Source organism: Calidris pugnax, unplaced genomic scaffold (assembly GCF_001431845.1).
Source record: "Calidris pugnax isolate Ruff unplaced genomic scaffold, ASM143184v1 scaffold18, whole genome shotgun sequence".
NCBI classification, from domain to species: domain Eukaryota; kingdom Metazoa; phylum Chordata; class Aves; order Charadriiformes; family Scolopacidae; genus Calidris; species Calidris pugnax.
The window spans coordinates 9,977,809-9,993,981 of NW_015090812.1; the positions used below are offsets into that span (position 1 = coordinate 9,977,809).

Below are 16,173 nucleotides of genomic sequence, written 5' to 3' on the forward strand. Positions count from 1 at the left end.
CTTGCGGGGAAGAGCTGGTCCAGGCAAATTGTCCGCGGTCCTGGCCAGGTGCTCAGTAGTCTGCTGTGTACTCCGTGCCATGCAGCCCCCGGCACAGCAGGGTGAACTCCTTCACCATCTCCTTCACTCGCCGCTTGTTCACACGCTCTCTGCTAAGACAGGGGGAAGGGACAAACATGAAGCAGGAGGGACAGGCCGGGCCATGCAGGGGAGGGGGGGGTTCATTCCCACCGCATGCGGGGCACCGGCCACCACAGGGAGGGATGCACGAACCTGAGGATCTGCTGGCTGAAGGTCTCCTTCTGCTCGGGGCTGACGCGGGCCGAGGGGAAGCCGTCCTGCTGCATGGCCTCCTTGATCCAGATGCTCAGGTAGCTGAAGCAGTGCTTGTTCAAGGCAAAGAGGATTTCTGCGAAGTGATCCATGAGGCTGCGGGAAGCCTGGCCACCAACGCCCTGCCACAGAGCAGACAGACCCTGCTGAGCCCCTGGCGTCACTCTGCCTGTACCCACCCACGCTGCCAGGCTCTCTGTCCCCCAGGCTCTGTTCCACAGGGGAACCGAGACCAAAGCTGCCCGGGGAGCCTGTGGTCCTGGTGTCTCTCTCACCTCCAGCACTGCCTGCAGCAGGACTTTGCCGTTCTCATGCACGACCTGTCCCACCGGGGCGATCTCTCCGCAGCGGGGCAGCAGCTCTGTCTGCAACACACAGCCCAGCCCGCTCAGTGCCGGAGTGGGCTCCATACCCCCTCGTCCAACCTGTCACCCCACTCTTGCCCACCCTCAGGTGGGGCTGTATGATGCCCTGATGATACTCACAAAAAAGCCACAGGATGCTTTCACCGTTGGGGCCTCGGGGAACTTAAGTGAAAGGACACCTGTGGGCAGAAAGTGCTCAGGTCAGCAGCCAGAAAACCCCCACACCACCCCAAATCAGCCCTCTGCTCCTCAGCCCCTGGCTGGGCCATGCCCACCTCCACAGGAGGAGTGAGCTGGCTTCTCCACAGAGCGATGTGGAGCTTGTACCCATGCCCTTGGTACTCACCACACTGAAACACTGCTTTGACATCCAGGTTGCTACACAGGAAAAGGTCCGGCTTCCTTTTCAGAGCCTGCAAGGCACACAGACAGGCAGCATAAACCCCGCGCTGCAGAGGCAGCCAGGAAGCCTCCGAGGAACCTGGTGCCCCAGACAACCTCTGCCTGGATGCACACTTACCTGGGCACACCCACGGTACACAGCAGATTCACACAGTACAGCAGGAAACCATCACTTTCCAACCCCCCCCAAGAAAATGTCAATCAACCAGCCAGGCAGTTTGCTACACTCAGGGACCACTGACCCCAGGACCTGAGGATAGATGCCACGGCGGTGTACACACAAACACTTTGGACACAGTGATGGGACAGAGGTCTCTTGTCCCATCAGAGCAGACCAGGCAGCAGCAGCACTCCCAGGACAAGGGGAGCCACATGCAGCCCAGCAGAGACCAGCCACCTGTCTGCTTTGCTTCTCTCCTCTTGAAGATGCTGGTGTCCCTGGGGTCACAGCAACTGGTTCAAGCAGTAACCCCAGACCGGACCAGCAGCTTGCTCTGCTTGGGCTCCAGGGAACAGGTGACAAGGCGATACCAACATTATTCCTGAGCAGCAAGTCTGAGATCCGAAAACCTTTTTCTGTCTCACAGGAACTCCAACAACCTCTGTGGGAGTCAGACACTACTGCTGGGGACACCCTGAGCTGTGCTGTGGCACCCCTTGCAATGACTCGGTCCTCCCTGTGCTGGCACTGGGCAGTTAGTGGACAGAGATGCTTCAGTCTGCACCTTCCACTCCATGGGAAGGGTTTCTGCCCTGCCACAGCGAGCTCTACTATGTAAGGAGACCATGTCCATGCCCTGACCACCATGCCACCACTGTGGGCCAGCACTGGGGATAGCAGCCATGCCTCCTGCCCTGCTCTCACTGTGACACAGGGGACAGCAGCCACAGCACTGGAGTGGCCCTGCTGTGTGCAGGGCCACTGCTGTCCTCCAAGACTGGTCCTGTGAATGAAAGCAGGGACAGCTTTCAGCCAGCAGCACCCAAGATGGATGGCCATCTGCCCACAGCCATGGTCTCTACTTGGAGCAAAATGGATTTATCACCCACCCCTTCTTCTCCAGGGAAAGCACATGGCCATCTGCCCAGTGCAGAGAACATACGCTGGAGACCAAGCACCTGAGGAGCAGCTTTCAGGGTTAGCCCCTCTCCTTTCTGTGTCTTTGTATCACACGCAAGGACTCAAATCTGGGCACCGAAGGCATCACTGTACCAGGCTGAGATAGCACAATTGGAGGGACCTGCTTCCCTGCAAGATACAAGCAGAGACCTTCACGAGGACAATCAGGGGCCACATTTTACCCATTTGTGTGTATATACAGACACTGTGCACCATCCCTCCTGACGTACTAGCACCATCAGAAGGCTAGCCAGTGCCTGGGCAATGGTTTAGAAACACATCCACTCATCGTGGCTGCTGCCGAGTAGTCAGCCCCATACCAGATGAACAAGAGACCTTGCAGTTTTAGCCAAGGGGGACTACCTCCCCTGGGCCCTGGTGTGGGATCCAGAGCGGTGACCACAAGCCTCTAGCCCAGCAGCACGCTGCTCGAGGGCAGCTGGCCCCCATGATATCACCCAGCTGCAGGTCCCTCTACCCTGCCTGTCCAAGGGGCTGGTGTTAACCTGTCCTGTGAGTTGCAAGACTGTTCAGCTGGCACAGGAGTCATCCAACATGCTCAGGTTGCCACCTACCTGCAGGGTGCTTCTCCCAGCCAAACCAGACCCATGGCAGGCAGACCCCACCAAGCTCTCCTGCAGACTCACTGCAGCATCTGCTCCTCACGCCATCCGTGCCATGGAGGAAAGCGTGCCAATATTGGGAGGGCTCCTTCCCATAGGACACCTCCACCAAGAGACTGCAGAGTGCAAGCCCAACCTCAGCACACATGTGCACCTATTGTAGACAGAGATGCTTTTTACCCCCATGAGATGGAGGCCTGTGGAGCTTCTCCCATTAGCAAGTGGCACCAGGTAGGGCCAGCTGTGCTTTCTAAGCAGGAGAAACCCTGTTCCAACTCTGGGGCCTCTTACTGCCAGCCTGTCCTTCCCATCTCCTACCAGAGCAGCTCTCCTCACATGTTCTAGGATGGGGACAGGTCTTTAAATGCTTTCAAACGTCCCCCCACATCCTCTGCTGCAGCAGCCGCTGCAGAGGTTGGCATTGGCTCTTCAGCAAGGGCTATCCTGCAGGCTGGCACAGAAAGGATGTCGGGTTCTTCTCCACAGCAGCTGGGAGACCCCCCAGACAGGTCTTCAGAACAGGCTCTTCTGTGCCCTGCTCTTCAGAGGTGGGCAAGCATGGAAGGGACACCAAACCCCACGCCTCCAGCACCAAGGGACAGTGGAGGGCTGCACAGCCAGTTCATGCAGCTTTCCAAAACAAACAGATCAAGTCTTTGTGTCCGTCACCACCACCTCTTCCCAACTCATGCACCTGGTGGAGCGGAGCCTTCACCTTTGGAAAGAGCTCATGAGCTTGGCCAGGCACCAGGAGCAGGGAGGAGCAATCAGCTCCTCCACCTCCATGGCTCTGGCTGGATCAGGCACGGTGGAGATCTCAAAGACTGCTGTGTGCAGCCTGGACCAGACCAAGAAGGGAGGGAGCCACAGCGGTGACTGGGTCATCACAGAAGATCTTCTGATTGGCAAGGCCCTGCTTGCCCAGTCTGTCCCTCGGCTCCCAGTCAGGAAAGGTCACCACAGCGCTCCCAACGTCCATGCCAGTGTGAAGCCCTGCCAGGGTGGGTGAATGTGCCCGCAGCCACCAGTGGGGAGGCAGGCTGGAGAGCCCCAAATGCTTATCTGCAACCTGGAGCATGCACACTAGTGATACCCATTGGCCAGGGAGCCGCCGAGAGCACCCAACACCACAACCTCCTGCCTGGGTTTGCAGATGCAGACCTGGGTGCAAGCCCCAGCTGCCATGGCTGTGTGGTCCTCGGCACCCTGCCTGGGTGGCACTGAGCCCTGCAGCCCATTTTGAGGACAGCATCAGCAATGCTCTGCACCATTCCCAGCACACAGTGGAGGTGGGAGGGGAGCATCTGGGGGCAGACGTAACTGCAAAGGGTGCCAGCACCACTCCATGCAGCCTTACAGCAGTCTGGTTATTTTACACTTAGCTTTGAGTAGTAACAGTAACTCCAGGGCCTCCAGCATCCGTAAGGCATTTGGTTGAAGCCAGCACGCTCTCCTGACCAGCCAGCCATCGCCAAGAGAAGATTACCAGTCAGCATGCTGGCAAAATGATCGGCTGCACCAACTGGGCAGTCTCATGGGCTGCAACCAAACTCAAATAAATATATTGTAAAGTCAACTGAAATCCTGTTACACAGAGAGACGGCTCCCCATGTGCTGCTGACAGAGGCCTGATGTGTAGGTATTAGGTAGGAGCTTTTGAGTTATCAGAAGGTAGGAGAGTACTTGCTGGCAGAGGGAGAGGACAAAACCACTACCTGCAAGGAGAAACCAGACAAATCTGAAACAGGGAAGATGATACATTTCCACCAAGGTGATCAACCACAGCAGCAGACGGTCAGGGAAGTGGGAAAGTCTCCACACTTCGACACACTCTTGGGTCCAAACTCAGTGCTGCTCTGGAAGATGCATTACTTGGCCAAAGGCTCTGCAGGCAGAGCAGGCTGGAATAAAAACACAGCCCCTGCCACATCAAAATTGGATCTGAAGAGATCTGCAGTTCTCTCAAACTTTAATCCTTGGATTTACAAATGCTGAACAGCATCACTGCAGAGCATGGTCCTCTGGAAGAGGAGAGGCTGGACACATCTTTGCCATCAGACAGCTCCTGAAATCCTGAGAGCAAGGAACCAGGAGGGACAGCAAGGCCATTTCTTGGTGGGTTTCAAAGCACCCTGCCAGTCTGGGAAGAGGGGCAAGCCAGAAAAAGGGGGAGACCTTGAAACAAGGCCTGTACATGAGGAGAGAGGATGGGGATGGAATCCTTTGTGGGGTTGCTGGAAGAAAATGGCCTGGAAAACATCAGGTCTTGAGTAGCTATGGATGGTGGCAGGCTGGCAGCACAATGCCAGACGCCTCACAATGATCCTAGACAGAGCAACCACAGAAGCAGGAGCCTCTGAGCTGCTCGTGCAGCAGGATCTCTGAAGGACACAGCCTGTCTGGAGATCGGCACACTGGAGACTGAGCCAGCTGCCAGCACACTGCCCCAGCACTGCCTGCAGATCCTGCATGGAACAGCTTCCCAGCAGTGGGGACGGGTGGTGGCTGTTCTCACAGCACACCCTGTGAAGGTCCATCACAGTTGCACTTTTCTCTCCAAGAGAGCACAAACATGCCATGACCAGGCGCAGAGAAGGACCCCAAGCCACAGAGAAACTCAGCACTTACCAAAGAAACAAGCAGCCTTGGAAGAGTCTCTCGGGGCCACCTAATCCCCTACCCACCCAGCAGGACCACCTCTACCTGCCCTTCAGGAGCAATACACTTGTTGAGTCCCTTCAAGCCGTCCAAGCAACAGCAGCTCCCAAATGACCTTCCAGTGCTTCCCTGTGCTCTTAGGAAGATCTCCTATTGCCTAACCTGCATCCTTTTCCATGATTTCCTGCTGTTACTGTTTGTCCCACTTGAGGAGAACGGAAAAGAGGTTTTCACCTCCAACTGTGGCATTACCTTTTACACACCCCAAGACTCATGCAGCTCCTCAGGCTCCCATCAGCCTTTCTTCCTTACCATGTGTCATCTCCCTAGGTGCTTTTCTCTGTGCTCTCTGCTCTGTATCTACAGAAATGTTGTGCCCCAAACTGGGCACCATGCTTGAGTGGAGCTCCTCCCAACCTGCTGAGCAGCAAGGAGGACGCCTCCATGAACCTCACACACAGACCCCCATCCACTGATCCACCCATCATGTTCAAAACCCTTATTAAAAGGTCACAGCTCCCAAAACTGGCATCGGCAAAAGTTGCAAATGCTTTCTGATAAGCTCAATTATGTTTTCAAGACCAAAAGCAGGGAAGAAAATGCTGCTTGTGAGATGCAGTGGGTCTCAGTGGGATCTGAGGTGTCAAGGTGAGACTCCTGGGGAGCAGAACTTGACTGGGGGCGAGGTGCGGCCTCCTCGCCCACTCCAACTCTGTAAGACCCACACATGGGCCAAGTTGCAATCAGAGGGGGGCTGATGGCTCAGCACCCAGACATGCCAGGCACCTTTCCTGGGCTGTAGCAAGGGTAGGATGGTCACAGCTCTGGCAGCTGCCTGGGCACAGCCACCAGGCCAGCACACATAGTCAAAGGACTCACCATTACAGAAATCAAGCCCACCACCAGTGGTGACCACAAGTGCCAGCCCCGTGAGCCAGCCTGTGGCCCCCGTCACGCCGACGCAAACCGTCCCCGCGTGCCACCGAGACGGATGGGCACAAGAGCGTTCCTGAGCTGCCACTGCCACCGCCGCCCCGAGAGGCTACCAGGGTGGGAGACAGCGTGGCACCTTGGCAGGTCCAAGAAGCCATCACAAGCACATTGCTCAGAGCCAGACCCCAGCAGCTGCCTGCTACTGTGGGCAGGGTCCCGGGGCAAGGCAGCCAGCTCAGCCCATCCCCGCTCTGGAGGACCCATCACAGGGCAGGTAAATGGGTTGGAAAGCATCTGCTTAATGCTCTAATTTGTCTGTCACTCGAGGGTGGCAGCAGCAGCAGCAGCAGCCCCGAGTGCCCCGCTTCGGCAAGGCGAGGGGGTGGTGGCAGCTGGAGACTGCCCTGCGGAGGAGGGCACTGCCCTGGGGATGGTGCAAACCCAGAACTAAAGGAGAATGTTTTGTTTTCAACTTCCACGGAAACAGATGGAGAAACTCGATATTCAACTAAAAGGAAAAAAACGTTGTCAACAGAAAGCTAAAAATAGGTTTAAATTGAATTAAAAAGAGAAAGAGAGAGAACAGAAAGTGAATGAATAAGAAACTAAAACACACCTGTGCCAGGAGTTGCATAAATGAATCAACAATATCAGGATGATCCCTGGGCCCTAAAATATAATAAAGATGTAACTTAAGAGAAAAATCATACAAACAGCAACTCAACATCATATAGTTATGTGATACAGAAAGAATTTACAAGTGAAAACAGGAGTGTAAGGGAGGAGGGGTGTGTGGGGAAGGGGATGGGCAACATGAGCAGCTTGAAGCAAGTTAAAGAAACAAAACATACAAAAAATCATGAAACTTGGAGAACCCAAGAACAGAAAGAAACTGCAAAGAAAAGGGTCTGAAGCCCCAGGGTCTCCAGCTAGCACCTGGGTGCTGCAGAGCCAAGGAGGAAATCTTTGTGTCCTTGGGGAGGAAGAGGAGGAGGAGGAGGAGCAGGGGCTAGCTGGGCACCATCTCCCCAAGGAGAATTAGAGCTTTTGCACTATGGGGACTGAGCGGGTGTCTTCAGAGCACCGTTTGGTCCTGGAAGATAACTGCAAGTGAACGACAACACCTCAGCAAATGCTTGACAGGCCCAGCCGGGCTCAGGCGTGCACATGCTTGTCACCAGCACCAGCTGCTCAGGAGCCCCTGGCACAGTTGCCCTCCCACCCCATTCCCAGATGCTCTCCGAGACCCTGCATCCTGGACCCTCCCGGAGGTCTCCTCCAGATCATCCTCCTGGGAGAGACCAGCTGGGTGCCCAGAGATCTCCATGCCAGCACCACTCGCCCTACCTTGGCATCTGTGCACAGATGTGTCTCGGCCCCTGCGGGGTCACGCGTCACCCCCTCTCCTGCCACCCGTGGGCTCAGCAGAAGGGGCTCACCCTGCTCAGGGCTGACTGCCCACCAAAGGGGACCCAAAGGGTGGGTGGGAGCACACAGTCCTGGGCACACACCGAGCTGGACGGCTGCTTGCCTGAGCAAAGCTCACATCCAAGTGTTGGCACAGCTCGGGCTCTGTCCCCTCCCCTTTCCTCCTGCAGACATGCCCCTGCTGCTGCCCGGAGGCATCGCCGCCTCCCTGGGCGCCAAGCCAAGAGGGTTTCCAGCGTAGACACATCCACACGCTGCTGGGGGAAGCAGGGACGTGATGTCCAGATGAGCCCGGCTCACTTGCCACTGACCCCAGTGACACCTCAGAGCAGCGGGATTTGCTCGGACCATGGCGTGATGATGAACCTGGGGTCCTCAAGCCTCCCCCACCTCTCTAGAGAGCTCTGAGCCTTGTACTGGGGGGGGAGGCATCAACCTACCCAGCACCTGGCTGTGAGCAAAGGACAAGACCCCTTGGGGACCACACAGAGAGGTGCTGAAGGACCAGAACCAGCAGCTCCAAGGTACATGGGGCAAGTCACCAAGAGGCTGAGGGGAGCCATGGTGTGGAGGGGCCTGTCCTAACCCCATTCGCTTTCTGTAGAGCGGGCAGCAAGCCGAAGAGGGGCCCCTGCCCGGTGGGAGGATGCCAGCATCCTCAGCATCACAGCAGTGACTCGGTGGCCAGCAGTGACTCTGAGAAGGTCGATTCCCAGATGCTCACATATACATCCTCCTGCTCGTACAAGGGCTTGATTCCTGGCCACTATGAGCTCTACTGGCCTTAGAAGGAGCCCCGGGACCTCCTGGGGAGCACAGCCTCCCTGCTAAGCAGGACTGGAGCTCCGGCTCGACCCTTGCAGCACACAATGCCCAGCCCTGCTGCAGAAGCCGTGCTGTCACGGCAGTCCGCAGTCTCGCCCAGGGGTTCCCTGCTTCTGCTGCCCTGCAGGGAAGGTACCCACCTTCCAGGGGTTGGGATGAATCCAAGAAACAGAGATGGCCCCATTAGCTTAGCTAGGAGTGAAAACAGCCATTCCTGGTAAGACGCCTCCAGACTCTGTGCATGCAACAGCCTGACAACAGCCCCAGCGTGAAGAAGAGTTAATCCCACGTACCTTGCTGGAAGAGGGTCAGCGTGACTGAGGTAACGAGCAAGAAGAGGGCCTTGATGGGAGGGAAGTGGGCAGGCTCATGGGCAAAGATGTGAACCAGCTGCAAGAGAGAGAGAAGGACTGAAGCTGCTACTGGCCCTGCGTGCCCCCAGGGAGAGGCAGCCCCTGCCCCGAGCGTGGCTCCGTACCTGCCGGGTGAGGTCGATGGCAGAGGCCTGGGGGATGGTGCTGTACATCTGTCCCAGCATCTCGCACAGCTGAGGCACCATGGGGGCAAAATCATCCAGGAGGGTCTTCACGGACTTCTCGAAGATGGCACAGACGGACTGTGGGAGAAGAGGGCCCATGTGAGCAACCATGTCAGGAGACCTCTTCCCAAGGGAGGGAGGAGCTGGCAATGTGGATGGGGACCAGCCAGGCAGAAGGCTCAGACCTGCGCTGCTACTGGCACCCTGCCCTGCAGCACAGGATGGTCCCCAACACCAGGAAACACCCTTCCCACTACTGCAGGAAGGCCCCTGGAGTGCCGAGGTAAGAGTGGCTGGTGGGATGCTGCAAGTGGGCATTACTGGACTGAGAGAACTGGAGAAAAACCAGACCACATATTTCCAGGCCAGAGCAGAGCTCTCCCCTGAGGGAACACAAGCGTTCAGTTGATCCCATCTCCCTGCTGATAGCAGGGCCTCCCTAACTGGAGAGGAACAGAGCTGATGAAGGCACAAGAGAGACAAGAATGGCTGGATGCTGCTGGTGACAGCAAGCAGCATGGGTCTGGACAACCCAGAAAGACACCTCTATTAAAGGGAGGTGGAATTGCCTACAACAAACAGGTAAGCAGCACCACCCAGAGTCTGTCCTTTGCTGTCCCCAGTTCAGGTCAGCAAGGACGGGCAGAGCTGCAGGCAGTACTCAGGAGGAGCCTGGTTACCTCCACCACCTGGGCATCATTGAGCCACTTGCTGAGGACCTTCTGTATGAGCTGGAAGACTTGCTGCAGAACCACCACCACCTGTAAGGAAGAAGAGGCACTGAAGAATTGGCCCTCACAGCACTGGGAAGAGGAGGTTCAAGACTCAGCATGGCCCAGACTCAAACCTTCAGGCACCACTGCCCCCCTCCCCTCTCCAAAGCTGGGCAGCTTTCTTCCCTGCTGAAGCAGCCTGGCACAGCTCACAGCTGGCAGGCAGCGTCCAGGCTGTCCTGCAGAGCAGCACCCAGCCAAGAGGAATCCTGCAGGTCACCTCTGCCCACCTCAGGAGCGGTGGAATGAGCTGAAAGAGTTGTTTTAGCTGGGATGCACCAACACTGCCCTCTTCATGGTACACACTACATTCCCCATTAACCCCCCTCTCCTGGCACCAGCAGTGAATAGCAAGGCTTTGGCCAGGCTGTGGCAAAGAGCCTCAAGCTACTGTGCTACTCACTGGGTTGGGTCCTTGCTGCACTGGCAGTTTCTTGACCTCGGTGCTTTCGTGGTCGTCATCATGGTGGCTGATGTCGAGGGTGGTGAAGAGGTTGGAGAGCAGGCCCAGGATGTGGATGATGGCCAGCTTGTTGGAGGGATTGGGCTGCCAGGGAAAATGAAGTCAAAGCATGACACACACTGCGCTGCTCAATCACAGTCATGCCTTTGGGATCCTGAAGAACCAGGACTGCAGAGGCAAAGTGCCAGAGAGGGATTCCCTGCACTGTGCTCTCGCTTGAGCCCACATTCAAGAGTGCTGCTTATACATCAATCAGCCCAGGGCTACAGCCAGCAGGAGAAGTCACTTCTGGATGGAGGTAGCACGAGGGCACTCACCGTTTCATCAGCCAGCTTTTCCAGCTGCTGGATGTAGGGGGTGATCAGGGAGTGCAGGTTCTTCAGGATCTCCTCCACTTGCAGTGCAGAGAGCAGGAAACCAAGAGCCTGCATCAGCCACATGCACTGGCTCGTCTGGGACAGAAGAGACACAACAGGGCAGGTCACCGCCCAGCCTGCCGTCCTACCACACACATATTAGCTAATGCAGCTGCCAGAGGCCCAGGCAGCACAGCCAGGACCCCAGCAAGGAGCAGCTCCTGAGCTGCTCTATCTGGGACACCCTCAGTGCATCTCGTAGTGGAGAGGGGCAGCTCCCTACCATCACAGCAGAGCCCAGGGAACAGGCACTCTGCCACTAGCACCTGGCCTCTTCCCAGCAACCCACCATGGCAAGACCAGTTGGTGCCCAAGAGACCTCTGTGCTGGCACCACTCACCCTTCCCTCAGCTCACCCCCACTTTGGACAGACCTGTCTGAGCACCTACGGGGTCAAGAGTCCCACCCTCTCCTGGTCACAGGCACAGCCTGGGCTCTGTCCCCATGCTAATCTCCCTTCTTTTTCCTCTTGAAGACATGTCTGCTGTCTTGGCATCCTTGGGCTTGGAGGGACTGGGAACTGCTGGAGTTAAGCCTCCCTGAGGTTTTCCCTCTCTATGGGGACATACCCACAGTGTGACCCCAGAGCGCATGCAGTGGGAGCACAGCAGCACAGCGAGAGGCAGCCAGCAGGTACTCCTGACCCTGCCCAAGCTGGCTGCAGTGCTGAGCTCTTCCCTTGGGACAGCCCAACTCACGATGGCACCCCTCGTGTTTTCAGCTAAGGACAACTAAGGGGCGTGGGGGCAAGCACAACCAGCCAGAAGCGCGAGCCCACTCCTCTTACCTTGTGAATCTGCTTCATCAACACCTCCTGCCAAAGGGAGAAGGAAAGAGGAAAAGGAGGGTGAGTGGTGTAGAAAGACCTTTCCCTTCCAGGAGGCAGGATTGACGCAGGAGGTCAAGACAACAAAGACCCGTGTGGTCACAGACAAGCAGCACGCACTCCCCCACAACCCATCACAGGCACGGAGCAAAATTCTTGTCCCCTGATAAGCTCTTCCCTGAGCCACCCCACTCAGCCACCCAATGAGGGGACCCCCTGGCTTGGACAGGCTCTGCAGCAGGACTGCTTGAGAAGCCAACCTCAGCCAGGGCTTTCTTACTCCAGTTCAGAGCCCCTCAGGCTCTAAAAGCAGCAACTCTTTCCCTCCATCCACCAGGCACTCTCTGCTCCCATGCACACCCTGGCACCTTGGCCAAGCCCAGCCCTCCTCCTAGTGCCTCGGGACCCTGAACCCCATCTGCCCCAGATCTTGAGAGCCAAGAAAGAACCATGGGACAAGCTGCTCAGTCTCCATCCTGGCTTGAACACCAGGATGCCCCGCAATATGCTCATCAGCAGCACCAGCTGCCTGGCAGGTGCAGAGCTGGCAGGATGCTGTTCCCAGCAAGGCAAACAAAGCCCTGGGGAAAGGATGGACACCCTAAGTGCAACCCCAGTAGATCCCTCAGTAGTCGTGCCTGCCACTGCCTGCCATTTCTGCATTCACAGCAGGGTCTGCCACCTGGGTCTTCTGGCCAAGGATCAGGACAGACAAGCCCCCCATGTTAAGCAAGATGCCCTGAGCTGCTGTTTTGTGTCTCCCTGCCCTGATCCTTTCAGAGGGAAGGGTGTGTATCCAGAGCACATCCCAGCTCACCACCACACGTCCAGCTGCATCCTGCTCCTACCTGTGACACGGCGACAATGTTGGCAGCATAGGGTGGCAGGTCGTACTTGCACTCCCGGCAGATCTTCTTCAGGGTGGAGACGCTGGAGATGGAGAGCTCGGGGTTGCCCAAGGCTTGGAGCACCAGCGGCAGCACGTTGTTAATCATGACGGGGTGATCAGCCAGCCACTCCGACAGGGCCCCTGCGCACACACACGGGATCAGACTTCAGGGCTGTGCCACAGGCTCTTGCTCCCCGTGTCCCGGGATGCTCAGCTTTGCTTTTCACCACTGATATTGCCGGGCAGGAGCGGTCTCAGAGGGGCTGCCCCCCCTCCCCAGCCCAGCCTGCCCACGAGCAAAGCCCTCACCGATAGTGAACATGACGGTGTCGGCAAGCTGCACGTTACTGATGCTGATCCGGGGAATGAGGCCGATCAGCCCCGGCACCACGTCGGAGTAGTTCACGTCAATGGTCTCGGCAATGGACTGGAAGCCGTAGAGCAAGGCCTCCGTGTGCTGCGAGGGTGGGAGAGACACCATCAGAGCCACGCGCTGACCCCTGATGCCCACCCCAGCCCCAGGCACTAGCTCAGACCCCGTCACAGTGGCAGAAGAGGCTGGTCCCCAGGCAGCACTAGGGACAAGGAGGCTGAAAAAGTCCTGTTCCTCCTTCAAGCAGACACCAGAAAGCCTGCATGTGTGCTGGCAAGGTGGTCATGCTCCTTGCCTCTATCGTGTCCCTTTGTTCTCAAAACCCTGTGGCAAGGATAGGTCCCTGAGGGGCTGGCAGCCATCAGCCTGGCACCCAGGTCCCCTCACTCACCTGCCACGTGGATGGCTGCTCTGTGTTGGTCAGGAGACGTCCCAATTTGTCATAGAGGCTGCTCAGGAGCTCAGCACCCAGCATCTCATACACATACATCAGAGTGTCAGAGATGTCCACCCTGCAGAGAACATGGAGGGTCTCCAAACACTGTTCCCATCCCCTACAAAGCACTCCATGCATGGCCACGTTACTTCCCCTCCCACTGCCAGGCAGGGTGCAGGTGCTGCCTGCACAAGGACACTGCCCCAGCCCAACATCGAGTGCTCCCAGGGCTTCCCAGGTAGGGCAACTGGTGCCATGCCAAAACCACCAGCTCGTTTCCATATCAACACCACAGCCAAAACAGCTCTTAGTGGAAGGAATCTCCTCCATGTCCCTCCTTGGGTCTCCAAGGAGGAACAAGAGCATGGTGTTCCACCAAGCACGGTTCCTTCCACCCCACTGTGGTGCTCAGGCTCCAGGGAGCACCTGACGAGCAAACCCAAACCTCCCAGCTGTACCTGTATATCCGAAACTGCTCCTTCTCATCCGAAGACCAGAAGCCATACTCCTCATCAGAGGGGAACTGGGCTTTGTGCAGCAGCACATCCACCAGCTGGAAGTAGACAGGCCTGTAGACCTGCTGGTACACAGCCTGCTTGTCCGGCTCGAAGGAGAGGATGTCATCCTGGTGGCAGGAGAAAGAATACATCAAGCATTGCAGGGGAAAGAAAACAGAGCCTGCATGCCTGCTGCATGGGGTGCTCATGGGCATCTCCCAGGGCTGGTGGCACCTGTCATGCTTCAGAGGCTGCACTTTCAGCTCCCCAAAGTCCACTTGACGCTGAGCCCTTGTGCAGCAGCATCATTATTTGGAGGCAAGATACCAGAAGCCCCAGCAGCTGGGTGGACCCTTAGGCATTTGAGAACAGCACAATCTCAGTGGGGTGGCACTGCCTTGCTATGTCGAAGCCTCGGGAGCAGGCCTGCATCAGGAGCACGTATGCCCCACGAGGCAGGCTGGGATGGGTGTCCGGGGAGCACAGCGCTCTCCTGCCTGCATCCCTATCCTCATATCCATCTGGAGAAGCAGTGAGGGGAGGCGGGAGCCTCGGCCCAGCCCCACACAGCAGAGGAGCTGCCAGCACAGCGCCGACATCGCCCCCCTGCCTGCCCACGCTCAGCCACGCCGCACCGGATTGCGGAGGAAGGGAGCTGGGGGGATGAACGGTGGCTAAAAATAGAGCAGGACGTGGCAGAGCTGCTGTTGGCACAGGGAACACTGGCCCTGGGAGATGGACCCCGTGCTGGGCAGACAATAACAGCCCCCAGCCCTCTCGTTCCTCCTCCGAGAGACCACCACTGCTGTGGCAGCAGGGTCTAGCCCGCAGTAAGCCCAGCACACGCCCTCCTCCCTGCCTGCTGCCGGTGTAGCCATGCAGCAAGGAGCTAAACAACCAGGTCTGCTGCTGGAAAAAAGCATAAATTAGCATGAAGTTTTAATTAGTTATGTTAACGAGTCCCTTAAAGGCTGCCTCAGACTTCCAAAGAAGACCGGGGGTGTAAAAAGCAAGCCAAGGGGCCAGCACTTCTGATGTATGTGCCCTGTGGCAGCTGTGAGTGCAAAGTGAGGAGTCGGGGCATCAGAAATCCCCATGGACCAAACACAGCCAGGTGAGACCCCCAGGCCCTGCACAACGGTGCCTCCATCCCTGCCTGGAGTGCAGGATCTGGGCAGGCTGCCCCATGATGGCCACTGACCTGCAGCGTGTACCAGAAGGTGAGTGTCAAGGAGCTGGTGGTTTCGTTGACGGGGTAGTGCCCAGGGATGCCGGTGCAGAACATGATCATGTTGACCAGGGCCAGGAAGCTCTGCCAGTGCTCCACCTGGTCCAGGAGGGCCCTGAGGAGCAGAGAGTACGGTCAGGGCGGCACCACCTCTACAAGCCTGGCTCCTCTGCCCTGACACACATCACCATGTGCAGGACAGGTCCTGGATGAAGGGGAACAGTGGGCTGCTCCAAGCTCATTCCTTCTCCTAGAGACCACCCCCAGCACTCACCGGGAGTGGTTCTCCCCCAAGGCGACAGCGATACGGCAGATCCCATGCGATGTCTCCATGTCCCCGCTCTGGACTGCCTGGCGCAGCTGCTCTTGGAGCCCCAGCACGGGGGGAATAAGCTTCAGGAGGGTGTTCACGTACCTGCAAGCACAGCCTGAATCAGTGCTGGGCATTGCCTCACCGGCACCAACTGCCACGGCCTCCATCCCTCCTGACGCTCTCCCAGGGCTCCTGCCCACCTTTCCCTGCTGGAAGGCTGCTTTGTGCAACGGGACATCCACGAACCTGCACCACTTAAAGGGACTCTCCTCCCAGCCTGTGGCACCAGGATAAAAGCTGAAGCCCCAGGTACAGTGGAGCCTCTGCAAGCAAAGAGAAGGGCCGAGCCAGCAGCCGTTGGCTCTGTGCAAATCCCTCACTGCACCACGGTGTGGGCATCTGCCTCTGCCTGCCCAAACCTGCTGCACCCCAGCAGCACTAAATTGTCACCACCATGACCAGCTCCGAGGGAGCTGTGCCCACGTGCTACAGCGTCGGTGGGGACAGGGAGCAGGAGAATGGCAGCAAAGGCAGACCCATGGGGTCTTTTCGCCATGCTTGCAGCCCGTGCTCCTCAGCTCTGCATGAGGACATCCAGAACTGCTGATGGGAAGCTTCACGACTCTCCAGCACGGGCACATCTAGACTGTGCTTCCTGGCTGGCTGAAGTGGGCAGCCACCCTTGGGGGAACTCCTGCCCAGGGAGGATGCTGGCCCTACAGCACGTCCCCCCC

General features: G+C 57.5%; 1 protein-coding gene across 2 annotated transcripts in view; it reads right to left on the reverse strand.

Moving 5' to 3' along the window:
• Positions 1-6: 6 nt before the first annotated feature.
• The window catches only part of IPO13 (importin 13), a 22,107-nt gene continuing 5,940 nt past the window's right edge, over positions 7-16,173 (reverse strand). The window contains exons 2-19 of one of the 2 annotated variants that reach the window (XM_014939406.1): positions 15,401-15,541; positions 15,100-15,241; positions 13,860-14,026; positions 13,357-13,477; positions 12,902-13,049; positions 12,552-12,733; positions 11,665-11,691; positions 10,779-10,913; positions 10,402-10,545; positions 9,906-9,986; positions 9,166-9,303; positions 8,981-9,077; positions 7,051-7,103; positions 1,045-1,111; positions 819-877; positions 609-698; positions 274-455; positions 7-152 (exon numbers count right to left, since the gene is read on the reverse strand). In XM_014939406.1, the coding sequence (XP_014794892.1) occupies positions 53-152; positions 274-455; positions 609-698; positions 819-877; positions 1,045-1,111; positions 7,051-7,103; positions 8,981-9,077; positions 9,166-9,303; positions 9,906-9,986; positions 10,402-10,545; positions 10,779-10,913; positions 11,665-11,691; positions 12,552-12,733; positions 12,902-13,049; positions 13,357-13,477; positions 13,860-14,026; positions 15,100-15,241; positions 15,401-15,541 (2,074 nt within the window). In that variant the 3' untranslated portion in view covers positions 7-52. The remainder of the gene's footprint in view (positions 153-273; positions 456-608; positions 699-818; positions 878-1,044; positions 1,112-7,050; positions 7,104-8,980; positions 9,078-9,165; positions 9,304-9,905; positions 9,987-10,401; positions 10,546-10,778; positions 10,914-11,664; positions 11,692-12,551; positions 12,734-12,901; positions 13,050-13,356; positions 13,478-13,859; positions 14,027-15,099; positions 15,242-15,400; positions 15,542-16,173) is intronic. The other variant, XM_014939404.1, reaches the window with a different exon arrangement.